This window comes from Thermobia domestica, chromosome 2 (assembly GCF_964235325.1).
Source record: "Thermobia domestica chromosome 2, izTheDome1.hap1.1, whole genome shotgun sequence".
Lineage (NCBI taxonomy): Eukaryota > Metazoa > Arthropoda > Insecta > Zygentoma > Lepismatidae > Thermobia > Thermobia domestica.
In genome coordinates this window covers 319,675,116-319,699,676 of record NC_137455.1, presented here as the reverse complement: position 1 = coordinate 319,699,676, position 24,561 = coordinate 319,675,116, and the positions used below count along the sequence as shown (strand labels likewise).

At 35.7% G+C, this 24,561-nt stretch overlaps 2 protein-coding genes across 3 annotated transcripts in view; one reads left to right on the top strand and one right to left on the bottom strand.

Annotated features, from left to right (window-relative positions):
- Positions 1–24,561, bottom strand: part of WRNexo (WRN exonuclease) — a 291,251-nt gene that overhangs the window by 153,825 nt on the left and 112,865 nt on the right. The gene's annotated exons all lie outside the window — the stretch shown is intronic.
- Positions 3,204–18,750, top strand: LOC145678652 (uncharacterized). The gene is made up of 4 exons (XM_081749025.1): positions 3,204–3,325; positions 5,414–5,659; positions 15,386–15,597; positions 17,758–18,750. The coding sequence occupies exons 2-4, from the start codon at positions 5,446–5,448 to the stop codon at positions 17,917–17,919; spliced, it is 588 nt and encodes a 195-aa protein (XP_081605151.1). The 5' UTR covers positions 3,204–3,325; positions 5,414–5,445; the 3' UTR covers positions 17,920–18,750.

Below are 24,561 nucleotides of genomic sequence, written 5' to 3'. Positions count from 1 at the left end.
CGGCCTACTGAACGTTCGCACAAAATACACACATCATTCTGCAGAGATTCTCCACGCAGCTGAAAATTTTTGCAGAACGGTGCAACACAATCTTACGATTAATTATTATCATTGTATTGAAATCTATTTGTAAATGAAACTCCCTTTCAATGTTTCCTTAAAAGTAGGTGGCAACCCTGCCTTGTCATGCTACTACGTAGTAGCTTGCTGCCGAGACCGGCTGCGCGAGTGAGTAGCTGACGTCACAGCGAAGGCTTCCTCCTCGTGGATCATGGGGCGCCCTTCCTGTTGACTGGAAGTTTGGTGAGTGTAATGTAGGGGGAAAATAGCTGTGCTTAAAAAAAGAGAATGGGAACGTGATACAGTATTATACATTAATGAATTAACGGTTGAATATTAGTTTTGTTTGACTATGGCTTTGGAAGACTTAAAAGAGAGCAAATGAAGGTGAAAATAATACGTAAAATCGGAGTAACAGGTATTTGATTTAAAAATTAAGAGTCAGTTGTTACCACCTTTGAAAGCCTCATAATCTTTAACTGTAAATGTGCAATTCAAGGAAGAAGTGGGTGAGTTAGTGAAGGTTTCCTCTATGTTTATCCTCTTTTGGTATTTTGTTTTCATTCTAAATATATAGAAGATTCAGTTACAGACACTATTCGCTTTCCTTCTAAAGTCAAGCTTTCATTTGGTCTCATAAATTTAATGGAAGAAAACGAAGACGTTAAACTAAAGCAAAAGATAAATCAGGTTTAAAATTTGAACATAAACCCTCTTCTACTTCGGAACTTAGGAGAAGGATTTCATAATTTAAAAGGGAAAGGATTTGTTAACCATTTTTGTGAAAGAAAAAAAAGTAAGAAAATTAAGAGCCTTAAAACTTCGTTTGGTTTAAATGCAACAAAAGTATTCGTTCCCAGTTCAAGGTTGGATTTGTTTTGCACTATTTAAAGCTTTCCAAGTTATGATTTTTACATATAATATTTAATTTGTTGAATATATATTTATTGTTGTTGTCTTGAGAATTTTGTTACAATAAATTGTTAACTACATTGGAATTTTTGGGGATTTACAATTTCAGAACATAGATTAGATCCTTACCCCACAAATTTGGTACTCATAGAAAAAAATATTTTTGCATATAAGGTTAAAGGAAGTCGAAGGGGAATATTTATGGAAGGTATCGGTTGCTCCATTACACGTAATGCAAAAGTAAAGTTTATTTCGGTGGATTTGTCCTGTGGTTCCTCCTTTAAAAAAAAAAAAAAAAAGTTTTGAAGGTAGGAGCTAGGGCTGGTCTACCGAGGAAGAGGTTTGCATGTTGCGCTGAATTATGTATGCAGTGGTTATTCGCAACATATATAATTTAAAAGAACTTCCAGTTAACAAGGTACTTTCCAAAAATTTGCCTATGTGGGTAGGATCTTTGTAAGAATATAAATTAGTAAGAGAAATTCCCCCTCCCCTTTTGTGTAACGTTTGGAATTCAGCTGTTAAGAAACAAAACCATTTCATGCGCCTAACATTGGGGTCATTTTATAAAATTCTAGTATTATTAATATATTTTTGTCTTGTGAAGGACGTTAGCAATATGGCACAGAATTACAATAGGAGAGCCAGAGATGTAAATTTTTCTTCGGGACGTAATAATGAGGGTGAAACCTCTAGTACAAGTAGTGATGAGTTTTTGGGGTACTCGTATGAATTTGAAAACCCAATATTCGAACGTGGGGGTGGGTTCAGTCAACCACTAACCCAACGAACCCTCAGTGGCGGAGCCAGGGGTTGTAAATAAAAATAGGAGTACTATTCAAAATACTTCCTTTTCTAATAATTTGACCCTAAATTTTAGTAAACAAGCTTCGGATGGTGTTTATCGAGCTCTAATTAATGAAATAAATTCACTCCCTATTATAGATGGTTCTAATACGGAACTAACATTTAAATTTCTATTGAAATTGGATAGTATTGTGAGGAGTAAAAGTTTACCCTTAGATTTGGTTCTCATTGCCTGCCTTTCACGTTCTAGAGATGAAGTTCAGGAAATGATACAGGTCCTTATCGGTGGTTCTTATTCGTGGCAAACTATTTATAGGAGAATTATGCTCAGATTTATTTCAACTGTTGCTCGTACCCAGTTTATGTCAAAATATTTTTACACAATGCAGAGTGAAGATCAAACACTTTTTGAATTTGCAGATCTTAAAATTAACCATTATTAACGTTCTTGACATGTCATTTAGTGAAAATTCTGTTTGTGATCTTACATGTAACATGGTCTGTCCTTCTGTCCATATGTTTTTGGTAGAACATGGGATGCCTAACACGTTTGAGCAATTAATGTCTTTGTCAGCTCGGTATGATATGTTGCATAGGTATAAGGCCGATTATTATAAACTGCGAACACCTGTTAGGGGAAATCGGGATATAGTACCATCCCGGAAATCGTCTGCCATGATAGGTGTTTAAAATACTAAAGATCAGGTAATCATGCAATGAAGGCAGCCCACTCAAAGGTGTTATTATAATCCCCCTCAACTTGTAAGTAAGAGTATCGATCAAATTGGTGGGAATAGTTAGACATGCGAAAAGGATTGTGTTCAACCTTGTGATTGGTCAAGGGAGAATAAGAACTTATGGGAAAATACCCCCTTTTCTCAAAATCTAATAACTGTACCGGTCTATATAAAAGGGAAGTGTGTAAATTGTTTGATAGATACTGGTGGTACGTGTAATTACATTAGTAAGCAGTATTTTGATCAATTGCAAAAACAGTGCAAAATTAAAGTGGAAAATGTTAGTGTTCAGATTACTGGATTAGGAAATATCCAAGTAACAGTAAATCAACGTGTTAGAATCTATTTCAAAATGGGAAGGCAGCAATTTTCGGAACTCTTTTACATAGTTGAAGCCGAGGACTTTGACATCTTACTAGGGAACAGTTTTCATTCTAAATACAATGCTGTAATAGACATCTCCAATGGAGTGTATAAGGTCCAATCTCGAAAATTAATTGTACCTATTCGAGAGATTTCGTTATTAGCAGTTACTCCTCGCTCTTCCCTATTTACTTCTAGGGAATAGGTCAGTGGAAAGCAACCAGCACGCTCCTTTGGTTCGCCGAAAACTTTACCTCGCCCTAATCTTACTCCAAACTTTTCGAACACGATGGGGATGTCGTCAACGTCAACATTGCCGACTACTGTGGCTTCAGGTGTCTGTAGGAGAGATGCTGCTGTTGGGATGTCCTTTGATCCTGAACTGGAGGTGCAGTTTGACCATTCAGTTTTACATCCGGCGGAGTCCGAAAGGGAAGAAAGAAATGGTAATTATAAGGTTTCATCACGACTTTTGCAGAAAAATCCTGAATTGCAAGAGTATGTTGATAATTTAATAGAAAATTATGCTGATGTTATAACCACTAAAATAGGAAAAGTTAAAAATTTTACATATGATATTGAATTATCTGATAATACTCCTATTCGTCAACAGTCGTATCAGATACCCACCATTAAACAAAAGGAACTTGAGGAATATATTCAGAATTTAGTTAAAGAAGGAATTGTGGAAGAAATTGATTATTCCCTCTTTACGTCTCCCTGTTTCTTGGTTACAAATGCTGATAAAAGTAAGAGACTCGTAATGGCGTTTGGCGAAATTAATAAGAGAAAATGAAATGAAATCTTTAAGTTTTACGTCCCACGATTATGCCGGTTAGGCTAAAGGAGACGGTGATGATGAGAGATGAAGGAAATGGTTGAATGAAGAAAGTGGGAGGAAACTGAAGAACCCTGAAAAACCCACGCACACGGTGTTTGTCAACCACAAAGTTCACTTGGCGGGAGCAGGGCTTGAAACCGGGACCGCGAAATTAATAAGAGAATAATTGCGCAGCTTCCGTCTCCGAATATGGAAAATGTAATTTCTAGCAATTCAAATCATTAGTTTTTTTTTCAATTTTTGATATCAGAAATAGTTTCTATCAGTTACCCTTGTCGGAGGAGTGTAGGAATTACACTGTTTTTGTAACCAAGAATAAGGTTTATCGTTTTACAGCCTGTCCTATAGGACTGACAGTTTCTCCATTTATTCTAAGTAATATAGTGAATAAGGTGTTCCATGAGCTTATTGGTAAAAACCTTGATATATTTTTTGATATTTTGTTTTTCAGTTCGGATCTTGAAAGTCATAAAAAAAACTAGTTGAAGAGGTATTATCTCGTCTTAGGAAATGGGGTATTACGATTTCTCCCAAGAAAACTCATTTGTTTCAAATTAGTATTAAGTATTTGGGCTTCCGTTTTGAAAACGGTAATGAGTATAGATCCTGAACGAGTTAAGGCGATTCAAGATATTCCTAGGCCAAAGAATCGAAAAGGAGTTAATAGAATTTGCTTGTTCTTTAATTTCTTTTTCCAAATTTATATATAAGTGTTCAGAATTAATAGCACCACTTCAAGAACTTACGTCTACTAAACATCCTTTTAAATGGACAAAGATTCATGATTAAGCTCTTCAAAATTTAAAGCAAGCCTTTTGTGAGCATGTAATATTAAGGGTCCCGGATATGAATTCTAGTTTCGTAATTCATTGTGATTCTAGTCTCCGTCATTTTTCTGGGGTTCTTTCACAATATGATGAAAAAGGAAACTTACGACCAGTTTCCCTGTTTTCAAAAGCTATTCCTCCATCAGACTGGAGTAAGAACATCTAAGAATTGGAGATGAAACCTTTATGCCTTTGCTTGGAAAAATTTGAATACTATTTACATAATCCTTTTGTAGTCTATTCTGATTCGAAAAGTTTAACTTGGCTTTTAACAAATCATAAGCGCCAGAGACGCTATGGAACTTTACTCGAGAAAATAGCTCGTTATTAATTCCGAATTGTCTACATTAGAAGTATGGTCAACTCAGTCGCCGATTTTTTGTCCAGGGTTGGAAATCATTTAGAGTTTTATACTAAAGATGAAAATGTAGTAGAAGTGTCCAGGTAGCACAGTCACGTCATTAACACGTCTTTTTTGGGGGTTCGGATTTAAAATGACGTCTTTTGAAAATTTGGAACGTCTTTATCACGTACCAAAATTGTAGTAAAAATGACGTGTCAAACATGACCGAAATTGTACGTGTTTATCACGTGCCAGAATGGTTGAAAGAACTGACATCTCAAACATCACCTAAATAGGACGTCTTTTTGAGGTGCTAAAAGCGCGGACGTTCACCGTAATGCAGGCTGGGAGTCGTGTTTGATAGAATCATACGATAGAATAGCGCGCGTCCATCATTTAGAAAGTCGCGTAGTGTTAATTTAATTTTTAGTAGTAAAAGTACTCGTTTTACAGCAATATTGTCATAACAGACCACTGTGTTACTATACCGGAGAAGGTAAATTTTCTCATCTTATCTTTTCAGAACATTGCATTTAACTAGTGTGAAGAAGAACCATGTATTGTGTCATTGAGGAAGAACCGGAGATACAGTTGCCTGAAGGCAATCCAGTTATTATTGCCAACGAAATTTGGCTCACTCCACGAAAATGCGAAGTCCTATGGCCTCCATATAAAGTATCTAGTCGTTTCGAACGTGCGCTTAAAACAGGGGAACAACCACAAGAAAATTGGCTTCTTGTGAAAATAAAAAACATCATATTTAAGACAAGTGAGTATTTGCATTGAATTTCCCGTACAGGTTTACTTTTGGCACATGACTTGAAATAATTGTTGATAAATTATAAATCTTTCATTAATTTCCTTCTTATTGTTTCCTAAAAGCTTTCCACTTTCGCATAGATACAATTCAAGGGTGCCACCGGAATTGTTTTAAAAATTACAATTAGTTATATGTCTAGCAGAAGAGGTACAGCAATTTTTTCTAAGAAAAATGTTACAATTTTGGTGATTTCTTTTCACATTAGCTTCGGTTAGATTAGTTTGTTAGATTGTTACTTTAGGGTCCAGCATAATTTTCGAATAATCATAGAATTTCACTTATTTCTGTTAATAATAGGTTTGGTTAGGGTTATGTGAGGTCTTAGTACTTGCATCAACCCATTTCTATAAATTTAATATTTTTTACGTACTTCTGGAACCCTTCTGCTAAACATACCCCAACGATTATTTTACGATTTACTTATTAATACGGCTTCTAGATGTGTAGCATAAAACTTTAAAACTACACTAACCTTTGCTATGTTGCCACTAAGAAGCACGAATACTATCTAATCAAGTCAGCGCAGTGCGAACGCGCGGGAATGCGTCCGAAGGGAGTAGGCACGTCAGCGATTATGGGTATATGCGCTAGTGAGGGTAGTGGAAAGAAGTGGGTTTTTGTGGTGATGCCTACGTGAACCAGGCCCTGAGCTGCTTAACTATTCTAAGGGGGTGATTTTTTCAGAAAAAATTCCGGTTCAGGTGTATGATACGAACATGTGAGTGGTATCGTTGGAAAGGGCTCGTTATACTGAAGAAAATGGCGTTTGAACTTTGACACTATGCCGAATAGTAATGACGCAGTAAATTGTTATAATACACACACACACACATATTATATATATATATATATATATATATATATATATATGGCTCAAATTCATACTTCAAATTGTTTTTCTCCCTTTGTTTTCAAGATACAAGATAGACATTTTGCATACGCATTGTGTACAGAGCGCGAAAGATATTATTGAGCTATGAGAGGCGGGAGGTAGGAAGAACGCTATCCGCTGCGAGGGTGACATTGAAGAGAGAAGGAAGATTTTTTTTGGTAGTGTTTCTAACCCATGCTGGTACTAACCCTCAACATAATTAAAAACAATGGATAATAACTACTTAACGTAACTTATATATATTATGATAGGCTTACCTGTAGCTTCAGGTATTTATAAAGGCTCAATGTCGTTCATACAATCCATATCATCATCGTAGTCACTTTCTTCTGAGAAGTCACTATTACTTTCACTATCCTCGGCCGAGTTTATTGTAATGTTTCAGTAAGAACATCTAACTGAAGTTTCATTTGCAAATATGCTTGTTCACATCTTCATACTTTATCACACCTTGCCTTCCACTCTTCCGCTCTTATCATTGTAAATTTCTCTTTTAGCCCAGTAAATAAAGGACCAAAAAGGGTGTCGAGCTGAAATAATTTAGAAAAAGCTGAAAATTTCAGATTTGTTTTTCATGTGATCTTAAATGAAATATCAAAAGTCCCCTAAAATCCCGTGTGCACTTCATCCTCAAAATAGCGGCCATCCGAAATGCGCATGGCTACCGATTTTAGCTTGTAGCTCTGAGACTATTTAAGATATTCCAATTTTGTAAAAGCACTTTTGTTCTAGAAGCTCTAATCTATGGCTTTTCTTAATACTTCTTTCTCGTAAAGTTTAACACAAAGCCACCATTTTCCATTAAAGTATAAAATGATACATTTTGAAAGTCCTGTTCTTGAATTGGTTGTAGAAAATCTCCAAAACCGTTAGGAATTCGTAAACAATGCTCGGAATAGTTTAGATTGAACATTTAATTAGCTTTGTTTTAAAAAAAAAAGAATAATCTAAATCGGAATACAATTAGTCGAGATATTTGATGTTTTTAATTAAAAGTAGTTGGATAAAAATTAATCGCTATTAGTCCAGCACCTAAAGTTTCGAAATTCATAGTTGTGCTGGATTTATGGCATTCATGCCTTGGATTCCAAACTACAATTTCAAAACTGTCATAAAACCTATGTGAATTTCATACCAAAATGGCGACTAAAGAGGATCTTTGTCCGACATGCCCCCCCCCCCCAAAAAAAAAAAAAACTAACAGCTAGAAAAGGGATTATTATATTTTAATTCTGTAAAAAGCACTTTTATTATGAAAAATAAAAGCCCTATTCTGTAAATTTTGTTAAGAGTAATATAATTTTAGTACATTGAAAACAGTGGCGGCACGTTGTTATGTAACCGGTGGTGCACACGAAATAACTAAGTTTGGTTGTATATTCATAAGGATACCAAATGGTTAATTTGCATGAATCTACTTTTAGATACATAACCCAACTTACAGTTCTGTAGTGTGCCTCACTGATTACATACCAACGAGCCACCACTGTTGAAAATTAAGTATCCGTTTTTACATCTCATTTGAACTCCCTTATACAGTAGATTCTTCATTGTAAATAGTCAAAAAGGGAGTAAAAAGTTTTAAAAATATATATTACACCTACCTTCTTTAATACATGAAAATTTCATGGTCTTCAGAGTCGTCAGGAATTAACATATTTGAACAAATATTTCCCCGACAATTGAAAGTTTGGAACATGTCAGTCCTGCCTTTCTATATTCACATTTGCTGTCACAGTCTTTCTGCGTTCTGATCTTACATGGGCAAGATACAAGGTTCAGCAAATTGTCAGGAGCAGCTTTTAAGTTTATTGCACTGGAAGCAATTTACCTTCTATTAATTGCCACCCCCATTTTGTTGAGTTCAAATCATTCCCCAATCATTGGTGTACTTGAAGGTAAACACATACATTGTGTTGAGAGGCAGCAGCACTTGTAAGAGGGAAATTTGCCGAATTGAATTTTGAGGATAGTTTTCTAGTCATTATCCTGTTGTAGGCTTATATCGAAGTTCGCCTAAAGAAATTTAATTGTGTTCTCCGTACAACCGCGTAACCAATCTTTCTCCTATTTTAATGACTGTTTGGGGATCTAAATTGGGTTGGTGGAAGACTGTGACCACTTTAGATAGTTCTTGCTACTTCTGAAGAATTTTGATGGCAGCCTTTGTTGAAAAAAGATTATGATGTGTTACACCCTGTGTAGCATCAAGACACCCTGTGAAAGATGTCCTTCAGTGACTCTAGTTTCCTTTGGATTTTGCCAATGTGGAAGCATTTCTGTTCAATTTTGTTTGTTTACGACCTCACAACGTACACTGTAGTGTCTGGAATTGTTCGAGCAATTAAGATGGCCAATAAGTCAGAGTCAGTTCCTACTACTATAGCAACAAAAGTGTTTTATTTACTTAGATTAATAGCTGTGCTGACAATCAGAGCATCTGCATCTCCTTCAGCTTCGTACACTGTAATGCTTGAAGAGTTAAAGTGGGTTTTGAAGAAATCAATCAAACGTCTTTTATTTTTTAGAGTTCAGTAAAAAGGGTGCTTGCTCAGTAGTTGCTTTCGTATTTTCATCAAATGCGATTGTAGAGACATCTTTGACATTGCTCTTCTCTGTCGTTCAACATTTTTGGTGTTATTGCCTGTTGCATAGCCATCAAAAACTGCAGTTCTGCATGATTTGGATATGTGTTAATATCGGACAAACAACCGCATGAAGTAAGAAACCACCGTCTACAACGTAACTCAATTCTGATAGAGTTTTCATACAGGGTTCTATACGTCATACAATGTCCACAAGTGCAGACTTTCTAGTTTTTCTAATTGAAATTTCATCAAACAAGGAGGGAGGATAAAGTGCTAGTTCATATTTTAAAAAATCATGCATCTATTCATGATTGCAATACCACAGCAATTCCGCTGAACAACTAAAGTGAGTTGATGCTAACAGCTTCCTTCCTAATATTAATTGTATTGCTTGTCGCAGACACACAACCTTCTTTTTTCTTTTAAGAACTACGCTACCAAAGGTTTTACCTATCATTTGAGATAGTGATTTTGACCCTATCTCTTTCGTCCTATCACAGTTAACTGTCTTACCAGTTACTAAGTCAGTTGCAATGTTGACTAGAAGGTCTTTTTGATAGGACTGTTCTAACGGGTTGTGAAGACTAAGCCATCAGAAAGTTTTCTGATGTCTTGATCATCTGTCTCCTGACCGAAAGGTCTAGTTTCTACATGCTGTTCAGACACTGACGACCATTTTTCACAGAAACTTTCTAAGGCTTCACTCACTTCCATTGTAATTGGAAAAGATAAGACCGAGCCAGCCAATATCCCGCCCATAGCTCAAGCCTCCGGAAGCTTTCACTGCCCTTATCAAACTCTGTTCAATTACTATATCTGTTGCACTTCCACTCAAAAAGCAATTCTTCCTTCGCACATCAAAGTATCTTTCAAGTTCTGCTAGTTTCAGTTTATTTCCCAATTCTTCCATCTGTTGCAGATGACACTGTGTAGATTTCGCGTAGTTCAAATGTTCTGTTGCGTAAAAGTTTGGAATCATTCCTTTCACCGTATAAATATGAAGTCCCAGTCTCCAGGACGCTCCGCTCGAATATAAAGTATTATTAATCTTACTTGTTCCAAACTTTGAAGCCACAGTTCAGCTTTGACTCGGCTAGATAGGTCATAAGTATTTTAATGTCTGGATTATCCTTTAAGTCGTTTACGGTTTTTGTACCTATGATCAACTTATCGATACTGAAACATATATTAGTATCTTCAAGGTCCCTAACTAAGCTGCAAATCTGTTGATAGTGCTACATAAGTCAAAAAGTGCTTAGTGCTCTCAGTGCTCTTGCATATGTAGTTCCATTTAACATGTGCACCACAGTATTCTGCGCATACAAGCCCCAAAGTTCTTCAATTAAAGTACCAGATAATATGTCCAACGACACCTAAGTATGACATGAGAAGGTGAAATCCCCCCAGTCTGACAACTATTTTAGCTAAATCACTATCTTGTTCAGCAGATGTTTTATTTCCACTGCCTTCCAATACAGAAGCTGTTCAAAAGTAACGATACAAGAATCCTATCCCGCCTTCTTGCTTCCGTCACAAGTAAATAGAAAGGAAGTGTAAATTGTACAGAAATTTGATGATTTCCAGTTGAGAAAAGGAACTGCAGTTATGCTGCTCATTTCAAACTGCCGGTGGTCATAGTGATAGTGTGCATGAAACCATTTCACCCTGGCTTAGATGAATCTTTTATGAGATGCATGAGAAGTCAATCTTCATCTGTGAAAATTAGCATATCGGAGATTTTGTACCATCATATTTTCTTCCTGTATCAAATTCTTTATTTCAATATTTAAAAGTTCATTGTTTGTTGGTTTGTTATAAAATTTAATATCCCTTCCAGCAAGAGCGGATACCATAACTGCTGAAGGCAGTGCAGCACGTTCTATACGAAATCTTGTCTATTTATTTTAGGTGTGCATATTTTAATCCCACCCATACTGTGCAAAGTACCGTGACCATCTAATGTTCTCGCTGCATTATCAAAAACAAACTGAATCAAATTTTGAGAATGTTCGGTTTGGATTGGAATAATAGAAGACATTCTAGAATATTCATATCTTCTTACTTCAGCGTAGCTGGCTGATATTCCAAAACTATGCAAGTATATCTATCTATATATTGACGAAATCCATAGTATCGCAAACAATAAACTCCAATTGCTAGATGGATTGGTGATATAAACGTAAGAGGCCGACAGATTGAAATAACTGAATGGCAGATCATGATATGCATCCGAGATAACATATTTGAATCACCTTTCTTACTTCTAGTTACATTTTCAACAAAAAATTTTAATAATTGTGGATCCTCGGGAGTAACTTTTCCAATGAAGGAATTGCTTATTTCTAGGTAGATGCGATACGAATGCATTGTTGATGCTTCTATTTTTAGACATGATCTGCTTTTCTTTTCTTGTTTGCTTCATTCTTTGAGATAAGAAGGCAGGGGTTTGCTGTTTACTTTCATACCACTATGAACCACATTAGCTTAAAATTTGTGTATGTTTAGAATATAATAATATATAGACTACCAGCTGTTACGCCAATGATGTTAAGGGTGAGTCTACTGAATAAATATATATATATATATATATATATATTCAGTACTTTATTTCTGCTACTAAAAAAAGGGGGGATTTAAAGGAACACGGTATGGACAATTGGGTGACAAGAAAGCAGCTCTGTCCACCTATACTTTTCAAAAACGTCGAATTTTTCGATTAATTGTATTCCGATTTGGATGATTCTTTTTTTAAAACAAAGCTAATTAAATGTTCAATCTAAACTATTCCGAGCATTGTTTGCGAATTACTAACGGTTTTGGAGATTTTCTACAACCAATTCAAGAACAGGACTTTCAAAATGTATCATTTTATACTTTAATGGAAAATGGTGGCTTTGTATCAAACTTTACGAGAAAGACGTATTAAGAAAAGTTATAGATTAGAGTTTCTAGAACAAAAGTGCTTTTACAGAATTGGAATATCTTTAATAGTCTCAGAGTTACAAGCTAAAATCGGTAGCCATGCGCATTCCGGACGGCCGCCATTTTGAGGATGAAGTGCACACGGGATTTTAGGGGACTTTTGGTATTTCATTTAAGATCACATGAAACACAAATCCTGAAATTTTCAGCTTTTTCTAAATTATTTCAGCTCGCGGTCCTTTATTTACTGGGCTATTTGGCGAGTTTCATAGCATCGTTAATGGAAAAAGTGGTATTTCTTGCTGCTACATATTCTTTGACTGCAGCCCAAATCAACTCTATCGGGTTTAGATCAGGATGGTACGGGGGCAAACGAAGAACTGAATGTCCACATTCAGCAAGGAGCGAATTTACTTTAAATGTCTGAAAACGAGCTTTATTGGCTTTGATTAAATTATAAAGTTCTGGTTTGTACATATTTTCTCTAAAAGGAATATTGTCTTACATGCCAACCGATCATTACAACTTTACGAGATGATGATGTCAGTGAATGATCTAAACAGACATTGTGATGTGGTGCACTGTCTATCACAAGAACTGAATTACTTGGCAAGTTAGGAGGAATTAGCCGCGATTTGCACCATTTTTCATAGTTTTCATAATTCATGTCATCGTGATAATCGCCAGATTTCGTTCCAGATTTGAACATGACTAACGCATCTGGAATAATAATAATAATAATAAAACGTTTTCTCCGCCAACATGCATGATTGTTATGCGTTGTCCTTTAGAAATTGGTGTAAGTAAACCTGTATTCTTACCGATCCACGCATATTGTTTTGTGTGCAATGAATGCAAGTACGTCTCATCCATGTAAATTATGGGGCAGTTCTGCCGTTTGTAATGATCTATAGCTCGCAAATAAGCCAACCACTTTGATTGAAATTAATCTTTTTCAATAAGTAGTCGCCTATTGTTTTCAGCCTTAATCCATCTAAATTTTAAGGAACGGATTATTTTCCGTAAAGACCAAGTGCTTCCATTAAAATTAATCTTTTCTCGAAGTACTCGCAACAGTGATCTTATAGAAGGTCGTTGACCGTAATCAACATGAAATTCATGAATTGTTTGACGAATAACGCGTTTGCCAAAATCATCCAGTGAAATTTTTGTTTTTCGTTCTGCTCGCTTCTTATTCGGAGGAAAAGAGCTCGTTCTCATGATTTTTTACCCGCTCACTCAAAACAAGTATTTACTGAAACACCGGTTGCTTTAGATACCCGCTTTTGCACTTGTTTTACGTGTATATTATAAAATTATAAACTTTAACCAAAATATGTCTGCTTTGACTAAATCACCTTCGATCTTCCAAGTTTTTCGCTCTTCGTACCCTGCATTATGATATATATATATATATATATATATATATATATATATATATAAGAGAACAAACCAGCACACAACAGACTAAAACAGCACAGAACTATACACAAAGAACCTGCGCCCAGTTCAGCTTCTTCATGTGTCTCTCAAGACGCCCCATCTGTGTCATAAATAACTACTTCGGGAGGGAGGGTACCAATAGGACCACTTTGCTTTACCAGCGAAAATAACAAACTTCTCTGTATGGGGGGGGGGAAGGAGTTGACAGGTTTGTAGCCACGATTTAGGATATAGTCCTCAGAATTAATGGATTGCAAATATAGGTGGTGTTATGTGATGTAATTTTTACTTACTTTAGTTTACGTTACGATCATCATGCATTAAAGTAAGGAAACCTTTAATGCACCGAGTGCATATTTACATCTTATTAAATAAATAGGCTACTTTATTGTTCAGATTTTTTAAAATGAAGATGAGAAAAGGAAGGCTGCAGATTGATTCAAAGTGCCTTTGTCATCCCTTCCCAGAAATGCTTCAAATCGCCAAATTCTATTTCACCGTTGTGGCAGTTAGCAACACTATTAGGATTGCCTGTTCCTTTAAAGTATGTTGGTTGCGGATTTCAAGGTCATAGCTCATGTTGTCCCTCGCGCCCTGTACATAACTACGTAATTATCGAAGAAAAATCGGATCCCTACGTAAACACAGGCCCGAGGCAGAGAGGCGCGAAAATTTTGATTTTTTTAAAAAAATTTCCGATTTACCAATTTCTCGTGTATAATACGGACAAGTGAGTGGTATCGCTTTAAAGGATGCTCTATTCTGCAAAAAACGAGGTATGAACCATGATCCTACGATAAATAGTAAGGAAGCAGTAGCTGTTAGAGTGGAAGTCTCAAATTTACCTCAAAAAGTTGAAATCCTTTTTTCTTAAGTACTCTGTTTAACATTCTAGTGAATTTTTTTTTTTTTTTTTTTTTTTTTTTTTTTTTTTTTTTTTTTTTTTTACTTTGAGCAAATTTTTACTAAATCAGTTTTCAAAATTATGAAACTAATGACTTAATTATTTGAAGTGTGGAAAATTGACATAAGCACCACTGTTATAATACCTTTAGAAATATTTAATGTTGAGTATTGTTATTGATCTAAAATAAAATACCATGTCTGTGATCTAAAGAGAAGGATATTCATGAGATATGATAACTTTGCCACATTTCAAATTTTAAATTTGTACTAACTTGCCGTAATTAATACATCTTACTGTATGGTGTTTAATCGAGGGGCCATAGCTCAGTTGGTAGAACACTGGCTCCGCATTCGGAAGATAGAGGGCTTGCGCCCACCGGCCTGTCATCGTGACTCAGGATTTTCCAGTGTTTTCTCTCAGTCGCACCAGTTAAATAGTGGGATGGTACCCACAAAACTAGGCCCTGGCCGACAACCTTCCCATGTTCTCCCCTACCCCATCCCAGACCTGTGACGAAGATGCTTAAACACATTAAATCGAATTCCAATTTAATCTATTGGTTTTAATTTTCTTTTACTACAACACATGTTTGTTTTCCTGAAGATTTCGCCAACTTTTAGAAACTAATATTCAATATGTATTCCACAGTTATTAAATTTCCGATGTGTACATTGTATGTTTTCACTTATCATACTTTCTTTTTCGTCCGAAAGTACATCTTTATCTCAAGTCAACTTTTGCATTGTACTTGATCACTTCAGTTAGCCATTTACATTAGCGAGTGCTATCTATACTGGTCTAGAATGTGTTGTTCTGTTAAAGCCCAATAATTGGTAAGCAATTCTGTATAGCAATTTGATTTGTATTACAGAGATCTTTTCTATCTGACACTGAAGTCTTTCCCTCGTAACTTTCCATTTCAGATCTACAAAAGAAGCTCCTGTCTAACCTCATAGAAGTTAGACAGCAGAATGTTCAGATTTACAGCTTACTGCAGAAAGTGAACAGCAAGCTTTCCTCAGACATCCAGCGTATACCAATCTGCAACCTACCAGTGGATTTCCCTTTGAAAACACAAGGAGATGTGGAAACGGTGGAAGAGTTCCTGAAAGACGACCAACATTTCTCAGACGTGGTAAGCTTGCATTCTCACTTCTACATACCTGTGTTTCATGCGTCTTCATAGGTGAAAGATAAAGAATTCAAAAGCAGCGGAATTAAGGATTGTAGGTAAAAAGAAAAGTCATGGATAGTTAGAGAAAGTGATGCAGTATATAGCTGTTAAATGACTTTGTTTCCACACTTCGTCATTGTTTACATTGAAATTTCTTGATCATTTTTCCTGCTAGTAAAATAAATTATGGCATGAAATATTGGAGAAAGTCTGTTCTCGAATGGTAGGAGACCAGTTAAATAGCGAGTAATTTCACACACAAGTTACATTCCTACAGGTACAGCAAGATTTTCAACCTAAATCCATACCACTGCGAGCGCACGGCTTCCAAGACTCAGCAGCTGATGTGAAATACAAAAATTCAGGAATTTTGCCGATCTAAATCCCGTGTTTGTTTCAATTTTGCACAGCTTGTAACATTTGATTGCTTTTTTTCAGCAAATTGTACGAGAAGGCTCAAATCACTTGACGGTTATCATTGTACGTATATTTTTAGGGGTGGATTTTTTTGGTTTTATTATGGAATTTAACCCAAGAAACGCACTTTTTTCTGGGGGGAGGACTGGGGACTATTGATGTTCATGCAACATATACGAGTGTCTTTATTATACTGGGTTTCCTGTTCTGCGTTCATGTCTGTCTGGTTTCCCTAAATGTCGCCTTGGACGCTTCGTCAGGTGACCTTCGGTAGAACGCGGCGAGTGTCCAGCATAACATACACTGCAATACCACATTAGCTAAAGGAACTCAGTTTAAAGGAACTCAGCTAAAGGAACTGACGTAACCATATCATGTTTAGTATGGACCACTGTGATCGGAATATTGCAATCTCGTAGTTTACAGTGTAATTGTCGATGGCACATTTGCTGCGCATTTTTGTCATGTACATGTAAACCTCTTACAAGCAAACCAAACCTTTGTTGCAATAGCGATCGCAACTTGCGCTAATTCCCTTGTCAACTTGAGAACGCTTCGGTGTGGAAAAACAACAAGAACTGCGCTGTGCTAGCTACTTGTCACTTTTTTCTTCGTGGTGTCATGCCTGTTGCGTAACGGCAAATGTAAAAATATTCAATCTCCATGATGCAAAGGGAGTAGTTGGGAGAAAAGGCAGGCTTTATGTGTAGACCGCTACTACTACAGCGTTGTTCCCACTCACTTGAAATAGTAAATCCAGCCTGGTACTAAAAATTCCTAGAAAAGTCAGGGAATTTGATAGTTTGTTTAGAGTTCATTTAGCAGGTATTTCTTATGTAATGAAAAATGTTTCAAAGAGGTGGACAGCTATTGCTACTGATGTCAGCAGTTCAATATTTCCACTTTTAAGAAAGCATAGCAGGGCATTCCTGGCATAATGCATGAAGTTGCTTGACTTCTGCATTTCTAATTTTCTTCTATATTTTATTTTTTAGTAATGACAGAAAAAAATAGAAAGGTTTTAACTTTTTTCTTACAGAATTCTTTTTTTATTGGGGGGGGGGGTTGATTTCAGTGTTAGTTTTATAGTGATGTATAATTCTTGAAAATAGATCATCCAGTTGCCCTGTTCTTAAATGAATATACTTGCTTTTGTTGTTACGTTAGCCTCTAGAGATGAGACGATTCAGATTCCCGGAACGAAAGGTAACATTAGACAGTTTTTTCTTGTTTCTATCAGTAGCCCATTTATTTTTCAATTATTATTATTATTTTCTAAAAGTTTCAAGAACAATCTATTTACATTTTCCACATATGGAAAGAGAATATTTTTTCTTTAAAATTATCAAATACAACATGAGTAGTTCGTTTCAAATATATGAGTACGCAGTGTTGGATTTCCTATCATTTTTCTTTCACACTTCTTGTTTTTACAAGTTACGAAATATATTATTAAAAAAAATAAAATTGAACAAAGTGGGAAGGAAAATCACATTATGTGGAGAATCGTCAAGTTACATGTGCAACCAGCATTACGAAATTGAAGGAAAATACTTTCCCCTCTAATCAGGCCTGAGGGAATTACGAAGGATCTAGTTCACTTTTTTGACTTCAACTCTGAACGACTGTCCAGGTTTATAAGTACTATAACATTTTTTACAACTATTTCCATCTTCTGTATATCTCCTGCTTCTTCCTTTTCAGTGTTTCTACTTTGCTTCATTGGGGTTTGGAGTGTGTGGCATTCTACGCCACGTAATGAGCAATGAAGTTGCCATGACCTACAATTTTCGCGGAAAAAAGAAGAAAGGTTTCTGCAACCTGACATTGAAGGCAGCTGTGAATAACAATACTGAGGAACTCTAAACTTTTACCCTTGTATTCGCAATATGCTCAGTTGTTGAGGAATGTAAGAATGTGTATGGACTTTCTTATTTAGTGTACAATGTGCATTCCCTAATTCACTTGGCCAACGATGCAGAACATTTTGGGCCATTAGATTCTTACTCTGCCTACTGCTTTGAAAACTTCCTAGGGCAGTTAAAGCAAGAACTGAGGTCCCCAAGCCAGGCTCTGTCACAGATACACAATAGGATAGCAGAGAGGAATATCGTTCTTGTCGAGGAACTAGTCCGGCAACAAAGACCTACAAACCTTTTGGAGCACAAAGATGGGCCAACACCTTATGGGTTTACTGGTACGCAATATAAGAAAGTAGTGTTCATGAAATTTGTGCTTGTCGCATGTAGTGAGACCGACAGTTTCCTTCTCACGAAGAGTGGACAGGTAGCTGTTCTTTACAACGTACTTCAGCCACGGAACAGTAACTCCTTGCAGCTTGTTGTCAAGAAATTTAAAAATTACGAAAATTTATATACTAGGCCATGTAAATCAAAGAAACTTGACGTTTTTGTGGTGTCTCGATTGTCTGACAATCTTTCAGCTTTGTGTGTGAATGAAGTGGCTGCAAAGTGTGTACTGTTGCCATTGAAAGAAAAGTTTGTTTCATTTCCTTTAATTCATTGTTTTTAATTTTCTAAAGAAAGCCACTTAAATCTGTCAAAAGAGAAGGTATAGTTTTGCCTCAGTTTTTTAAATTGCACTCTAGGTAAACTGGAAAATAATTTTCATGCATTAATGTGCATTTCTTATTTCAATAATCAGTACATTTTTTAAAAAACAAATGCCACTGGTAGATTCAGGATTGTGTGCGGACACTTTCAGGACATTGCTTTATCCAAAAAGTGTCTACAATCATGTATTAAGTTATTAATAGCATTTTGTTTAAAACTAATTGTACTCATTATTGAAGCACAAAACGAGCCAAAATTACTTACTGTTTTACTGCCCTGATATTTAAATAATAGACGTAACCCGAAAATGGAGCGAAAGCCTAGTGATATTCAGCCATAAGGCTACCCATTGAGTGGTATTTAGAAACGGGTGAAAAAGGTTTCGCTCTGAAATTGTTAAAATTAATATTCATTTTTGTACTTACTTGTTACTTTTCCTTCTAAATTCTATATCAGTTTTTTTTTTTTTTTTTTCTAAGCTAAAATTATAAAGGTAAGGAAACCTAAGTATTGAACACGCTGCGTGGATAACATAATTTATACTTACGGCAGGATCCACGCTGATTAAAAACACTTTTAGAAAAATAGGAAAGAAAAAAACGAGCAGCTGCCCTTCTGGCATTGGCATTGGTCTACTCTCTTAGTCCAGACCAATGCTAGCAGCCATGCCATTGGTCTGGACTAAAAGCAGATGCTCGTTTTTTTATTTTTATTTTATTTTATTTTTTTTTAACATATTTTAATCATTAATCGCCTACATTTCCACCACCTGAGGACGATTTTAGGAGAAAATCGAAAAGCTTTAAAAGTGTTTTTAATCAGCGTGGATCCTGAAGTAAGTAAGGAAACCTGTTCTGTTTATAAGTTAAAAAGAGCTTGCAGTGGACAGCTTTGATCATCATTACGCTTCTATGTGCTCCTCACTCTTCAGCATGTTATTATTATTATTATTTAGTGAACATTATGATTGAACAACCACATAGTATTTTGACGTTTTCTTTATATTGCAATTAATATTTGTTTATTATATTACATTGGAGTTCTTAGAACTCTCAAAAGAGCTAAATTCAGTGTCCGGAAGGAAGAAGACCCTAAGCCTGGATCATCAAATTCGTTTGGTTACAACGAACATGATCTAGATGATGATGTACTGTCCATCTGTGTGGATGATGACGAGATCCAGGGAATTCCAGTAACTCCGGGGAAATTTCTCGAGGTTAGTGAAAATAAAGGGAAGGATACAGTTATTAGAAAATTATCCTTCTAAAGACTCATGGTGCAGTTTTTTGAGGAACTATGAACTCTAGGGGAAAGAGCAGTGTTTTTCAATCAGTGAAGTGGAATTTATGATTAATTCGTGACATTAGACTAGGCAGAAGTGAAGCAATCATACGTATTTTTTTTTTTTTTTTTGTTCTGATTCAATTGCGAATTGTGTTCGAATTTGTGAATATTGTTTGTTTTTTTTAAAAAAAAAAGAGAATAAAAAGATTCCAGAATGAACAGTGAGAGACGTTGAACTGACGAGGAATCTGATTTTTTTTTTTTTTTTTTTTTTTTTTTTTTTTTTTAAGTTCGTCAAGTGCTATGTAAGGACGAGGGTTCGCCCTTACTGTGTTTATTTTGTGAATAAATAATTAAGTGTACAAGTGTATATAATGTTGTTGTTATTGACAAAGGTAAGTCTGGCCAGACATATATTTAATTACATATATCGTATTGTGTGTTATATATATTTATAATTTCATATTGGATATTGCTTATTTGTATGTGTATATCTGCTCAAGTTATGTATTCCTGCTTGGATTTTTCTTGTCAGCTATATTTAACGAACTCTACGTTCAAGTTTTTTTTATATAGATTTTCTTATAGTGATCGATGGAATTTTCCAGAGGATAGCGACGGTTGCTCGTTTTTTCCAAAAGACTTTTTTGCGGATTTTTAAGCGAAAACAAAGTTAAGCAAACTAAAAGGGGAAGGGTCATCGACCATATAAAAGGAAGCCTCTCGCCGCATAGGGGGATACTGCTGGGCGACTATGGCTGTTAGAGCCACTCTTCGTTATTAAGGTCTTGCCTCATTTTTTTTTCTTTCCTATCTTGTAGGGAACGGTCTGAATGATGACCGATGACAGAGAATAAATGATTTCTCTGGAGCCTGAGTGATGGCATTAGAATTTTCTGATATTTTAATGAATAGTAGGGACTGGCCTAAGTGATGGTCAGAGCAAGGGATAAGTGATTTCCTTCGGTCTGAGTGATGACCACGTTTGAGGACATTTAGCTAGTCAGTGTTATAAGCTTAAATGATAGCTTATTGGGATAAGTAATTCCCGTTATCTTCTAGTGAGGAGAAGTAGGTTATTTTTTTTAACCTCAGAGGCAGAAAACTCTCTTAGGTTTTTTCTTAGATCTTTTTTGCTAGGCCAGAGAAAACCTAAGTGATGTCCATTGACAACAGGATCTCTTATATTTTGGACGGAAAGTTGTAGTCAGGCTTTCCTGATAGAGGTAGGCGTCAGATGAAACTGTGAGGGAATGACGGATCGGTGGAGTCTGACTAAGAAATTTGTAGGAGTCTATAGGTCTAAGTGATGATCTTCCGACTTAAGGGATAGGGCTCTGAAGTGAAGGAGTCCCGTATTTTTTTTATTTTTTTTTTTTTTATTTTGCCTTAAAAGAATTTTCGTCGAATCGCTTTTGATTTACTTATTATCTAAATAAATAGGCATAAAGGGAAAAGCAAACGACTCAGCGGAAAAATGAAGCGAGAAATTCATCAGTTAGAGAAAGTCACTTGTTTAGACAGTGAAGGTTTATTACTTAGAAAGATAAGAACTTTTGAGGGGAAGCATTGGGTAATATGGCTCCCTAAGTCTGCAAGATTTACTGTGCTTGATGATCTTTATTGCAACAAGCTTTCTGGTCACCCTAGTATCGCAGAAACCCTTGATAAAATTAAAGTACTATACTATTGGAAAGGGTGGAAGAAATATGTAATTCAATTTTGTCGATCATCTGTGGTCTGTGCTACCTACAAGATTCTCAAAATTCAAAAATTGGTAACTTGGCCAGCTCTTTGGTCTAAGAAAGTGGCCAACTTTTCCATTTAGACACATCTGGTCCTCTTTTGAGATCTAAAAAAGGGGATATTGTTTTGTTTTCGTCCTAGTCGATGAGTTTAGTCGTTTTACAAGGCTATATCCGTTAAAAGTAATAACTTCTCAGAAAAGAGCAGAGTGTTTTGAATTCTTTTGTAATTTCAAATTCTATTCCCGTCTGACATCAGACAATCATGCCGTGTTTACTAGTAAATTATGGAAGGACCGTCTTAAGGTACTTTCAATCCATTCTATTTATATTAGCAAATATCGTCCAAAAGAAAACAAAAGTGAATGCTATGTGTAACAAGCAAAGAAATTATTAGCTATTTATACCGACAGTCACAATTGATCGGAAAATCTTAACTTTATTCAGTCCGCACTCAATACCAAAAAATGTGCATAAAAGTTTTGAACCATCAGTTCTTCACTTCAGAAGAAAGTTAAAATCTCCATTTTTAAATTCAGGTTATTCAATGGAAGAGCATAAGTTCTGGAAAATCTCACTCTCAGTACGCTGAAAGAATTAGGGATAACCTTCAATACATACGCTGTGGCTGTAATGTTGTGCAATGGTTAAGAATTATCATGTAACTGCAAATATTTAGATTATATCAATTATTCGTACAATGTAATTTCGAACATGTATATTATATTGATTATTTGTACAATGTGATAGCTTATGTATGTTGTGATGTATGTTCGTAAATCTGCATATTACTAATTACATAGTTATAATGCCTATTGTAATTGGAGCTTAATCTCTGTTATAGGTGATAGATAATAAAATAAATAAATAAATACTTACAAAAGATAATCTCATTCAAAACAAACACCACTAAAGAAAAATTAATAATTATAATAAAGGGCGCAAAGAAAATAATTTAAATTAGGCGAAAAGGTTTGGCTTAAGGCAAAACGCCTTTCTTGTCTTCCCAAGATCTCTCTCTTAGCGAAATATATTAGACCACCTTAACCCTGAGAGTAGCAAAAAACGCATATATATTACAACACTGTAAAGGTGGAAAGCAGACACGCGCCCAAGCAGACCAATTCAAACCATATTTTCCACTCCCCAGATTTCGCTGCCCACCTTCCGCAGTAACAGGAGAGTTTAGCCTGGAGGCTTAATACTTGCCCTAAATATGAGCTTGGGAGACCACACGTGGCAAGGGGCAGAAAACAAAGATTTCGCAGCCTAAGACACGATCACTCTTCGTCGTGTAGGCCAAGAGTGAACCGTCGGGAATTAGAACTACAGGTGAATCTTGACGAAAGCCTGCAGATGGCAAAAAAAGGAAGATCTTCAAAAACCTGTTACTCCAAGGAAAAACGAGAATATCAGCAACCGGAGTATCACTTCACTCTACAAGAAATTGAGTGACTCAAATTCGGAGGGAACAGTTCAACAAATGATGGAATCAACTGATCTCAATGATGACATTCTTCAAATTCTTCAAATAGAGTTATTCAAATCGGACGAGATTCCTTTGCCGCCCGGTAAAAAAAATGATAGTGATTGTGAACACCATGAGTTTCTACGCGCAAAGAAACGTTTCAAGTTCAGTGACTACTAAGTGTAGTGGTGATTCATCAAATATATCGGAGTGTTTAAAAGATGTTGTGGTGAATAATTAACCCTTTCACTACTGATTTAATTCTACACGTCTGAAAAATTATTCTATACTTTAGTTTGACTTGAACAAACATAAACAAGGGGATAATGTAATACTTTTTTACTTTCTGAATGTTGGTAGGAAAATGCAGCGTGTTACTTCTGGGGGACATTGGTGGTAAGTGGCAAATCTGGTACTAAATAGAAAAAGTGAGTGAAATTTAGAAATACTACAATCATTCACCTTTGTGATCGAGTTGTCACATTTATTTGCCTTAGGATCCTGCATATACAACATTATGCGTGAATAATAGAGTACATAATAGTATGGAAAATTAATTTTTGCACTGATAACAGTCAAAGCTTGATATTATGAAATTCTATTTGACAACTATGGTTCAATACATCGTAAACGCTACTTGAAGACCTGAAGTAAATTTCGATGTAAGTGTCATTTTCTGAAGTTTCGAGTTATAACCAGAATGATGGTATATGGGCCAAGCCAGTTTAAGTATAATCGAATTTAATCGCCAAACCTGTGCGTAGTAGTCCAGATCATTGCCAATAGAATGTGTGAGGTGTATGTGCACGGCACAAATTCTCAAGGACAAACATAATTATCTCAAAACTGTTCAAATGGTACTTAACATTAAATCTTAATTTACTCCAGGTCTTCACTTATTTTTCACTAGATTCGTATTGTATTTATAACATGATGAAAATAAACTTTCTGTTCTTTAGCTACGATAAAATAAATATAATAAGTATAAGAAATTAGTAATTTCCATATACTTATGGTCATTTGGACTCACATTTGACTGTGAAACACCTAACGACTTGGTTTCTTGATTTCGGAAGTGGCTGCGACACCCGGATTTTCTAAGGCAACTGTGCCAAGGGTGTATCCTGAGTACCAGGCTTCCGGTAAAACCTCATGTAGGCGGAAAAATGCATATATTGCGAAATATCTTCCGTAACAACCTTTAGCTGCCAATATCCCCTCTACGAGACATAGTATTTCATTCCATGAAACGAACTAGAAAACGATATTATAACTAGATATTTTACACTAAAACAAAGAAAGAATCTTTATTTTCCAGTCCAGAACCATTTATTATAATTTTTATTATGCATATTTTCAAAATCTTATAATTACATTTAACATTCCTGTCGTCTTCTTCTATCATTCCACCATCTTGAGTTCAATACAACGCTGCCAG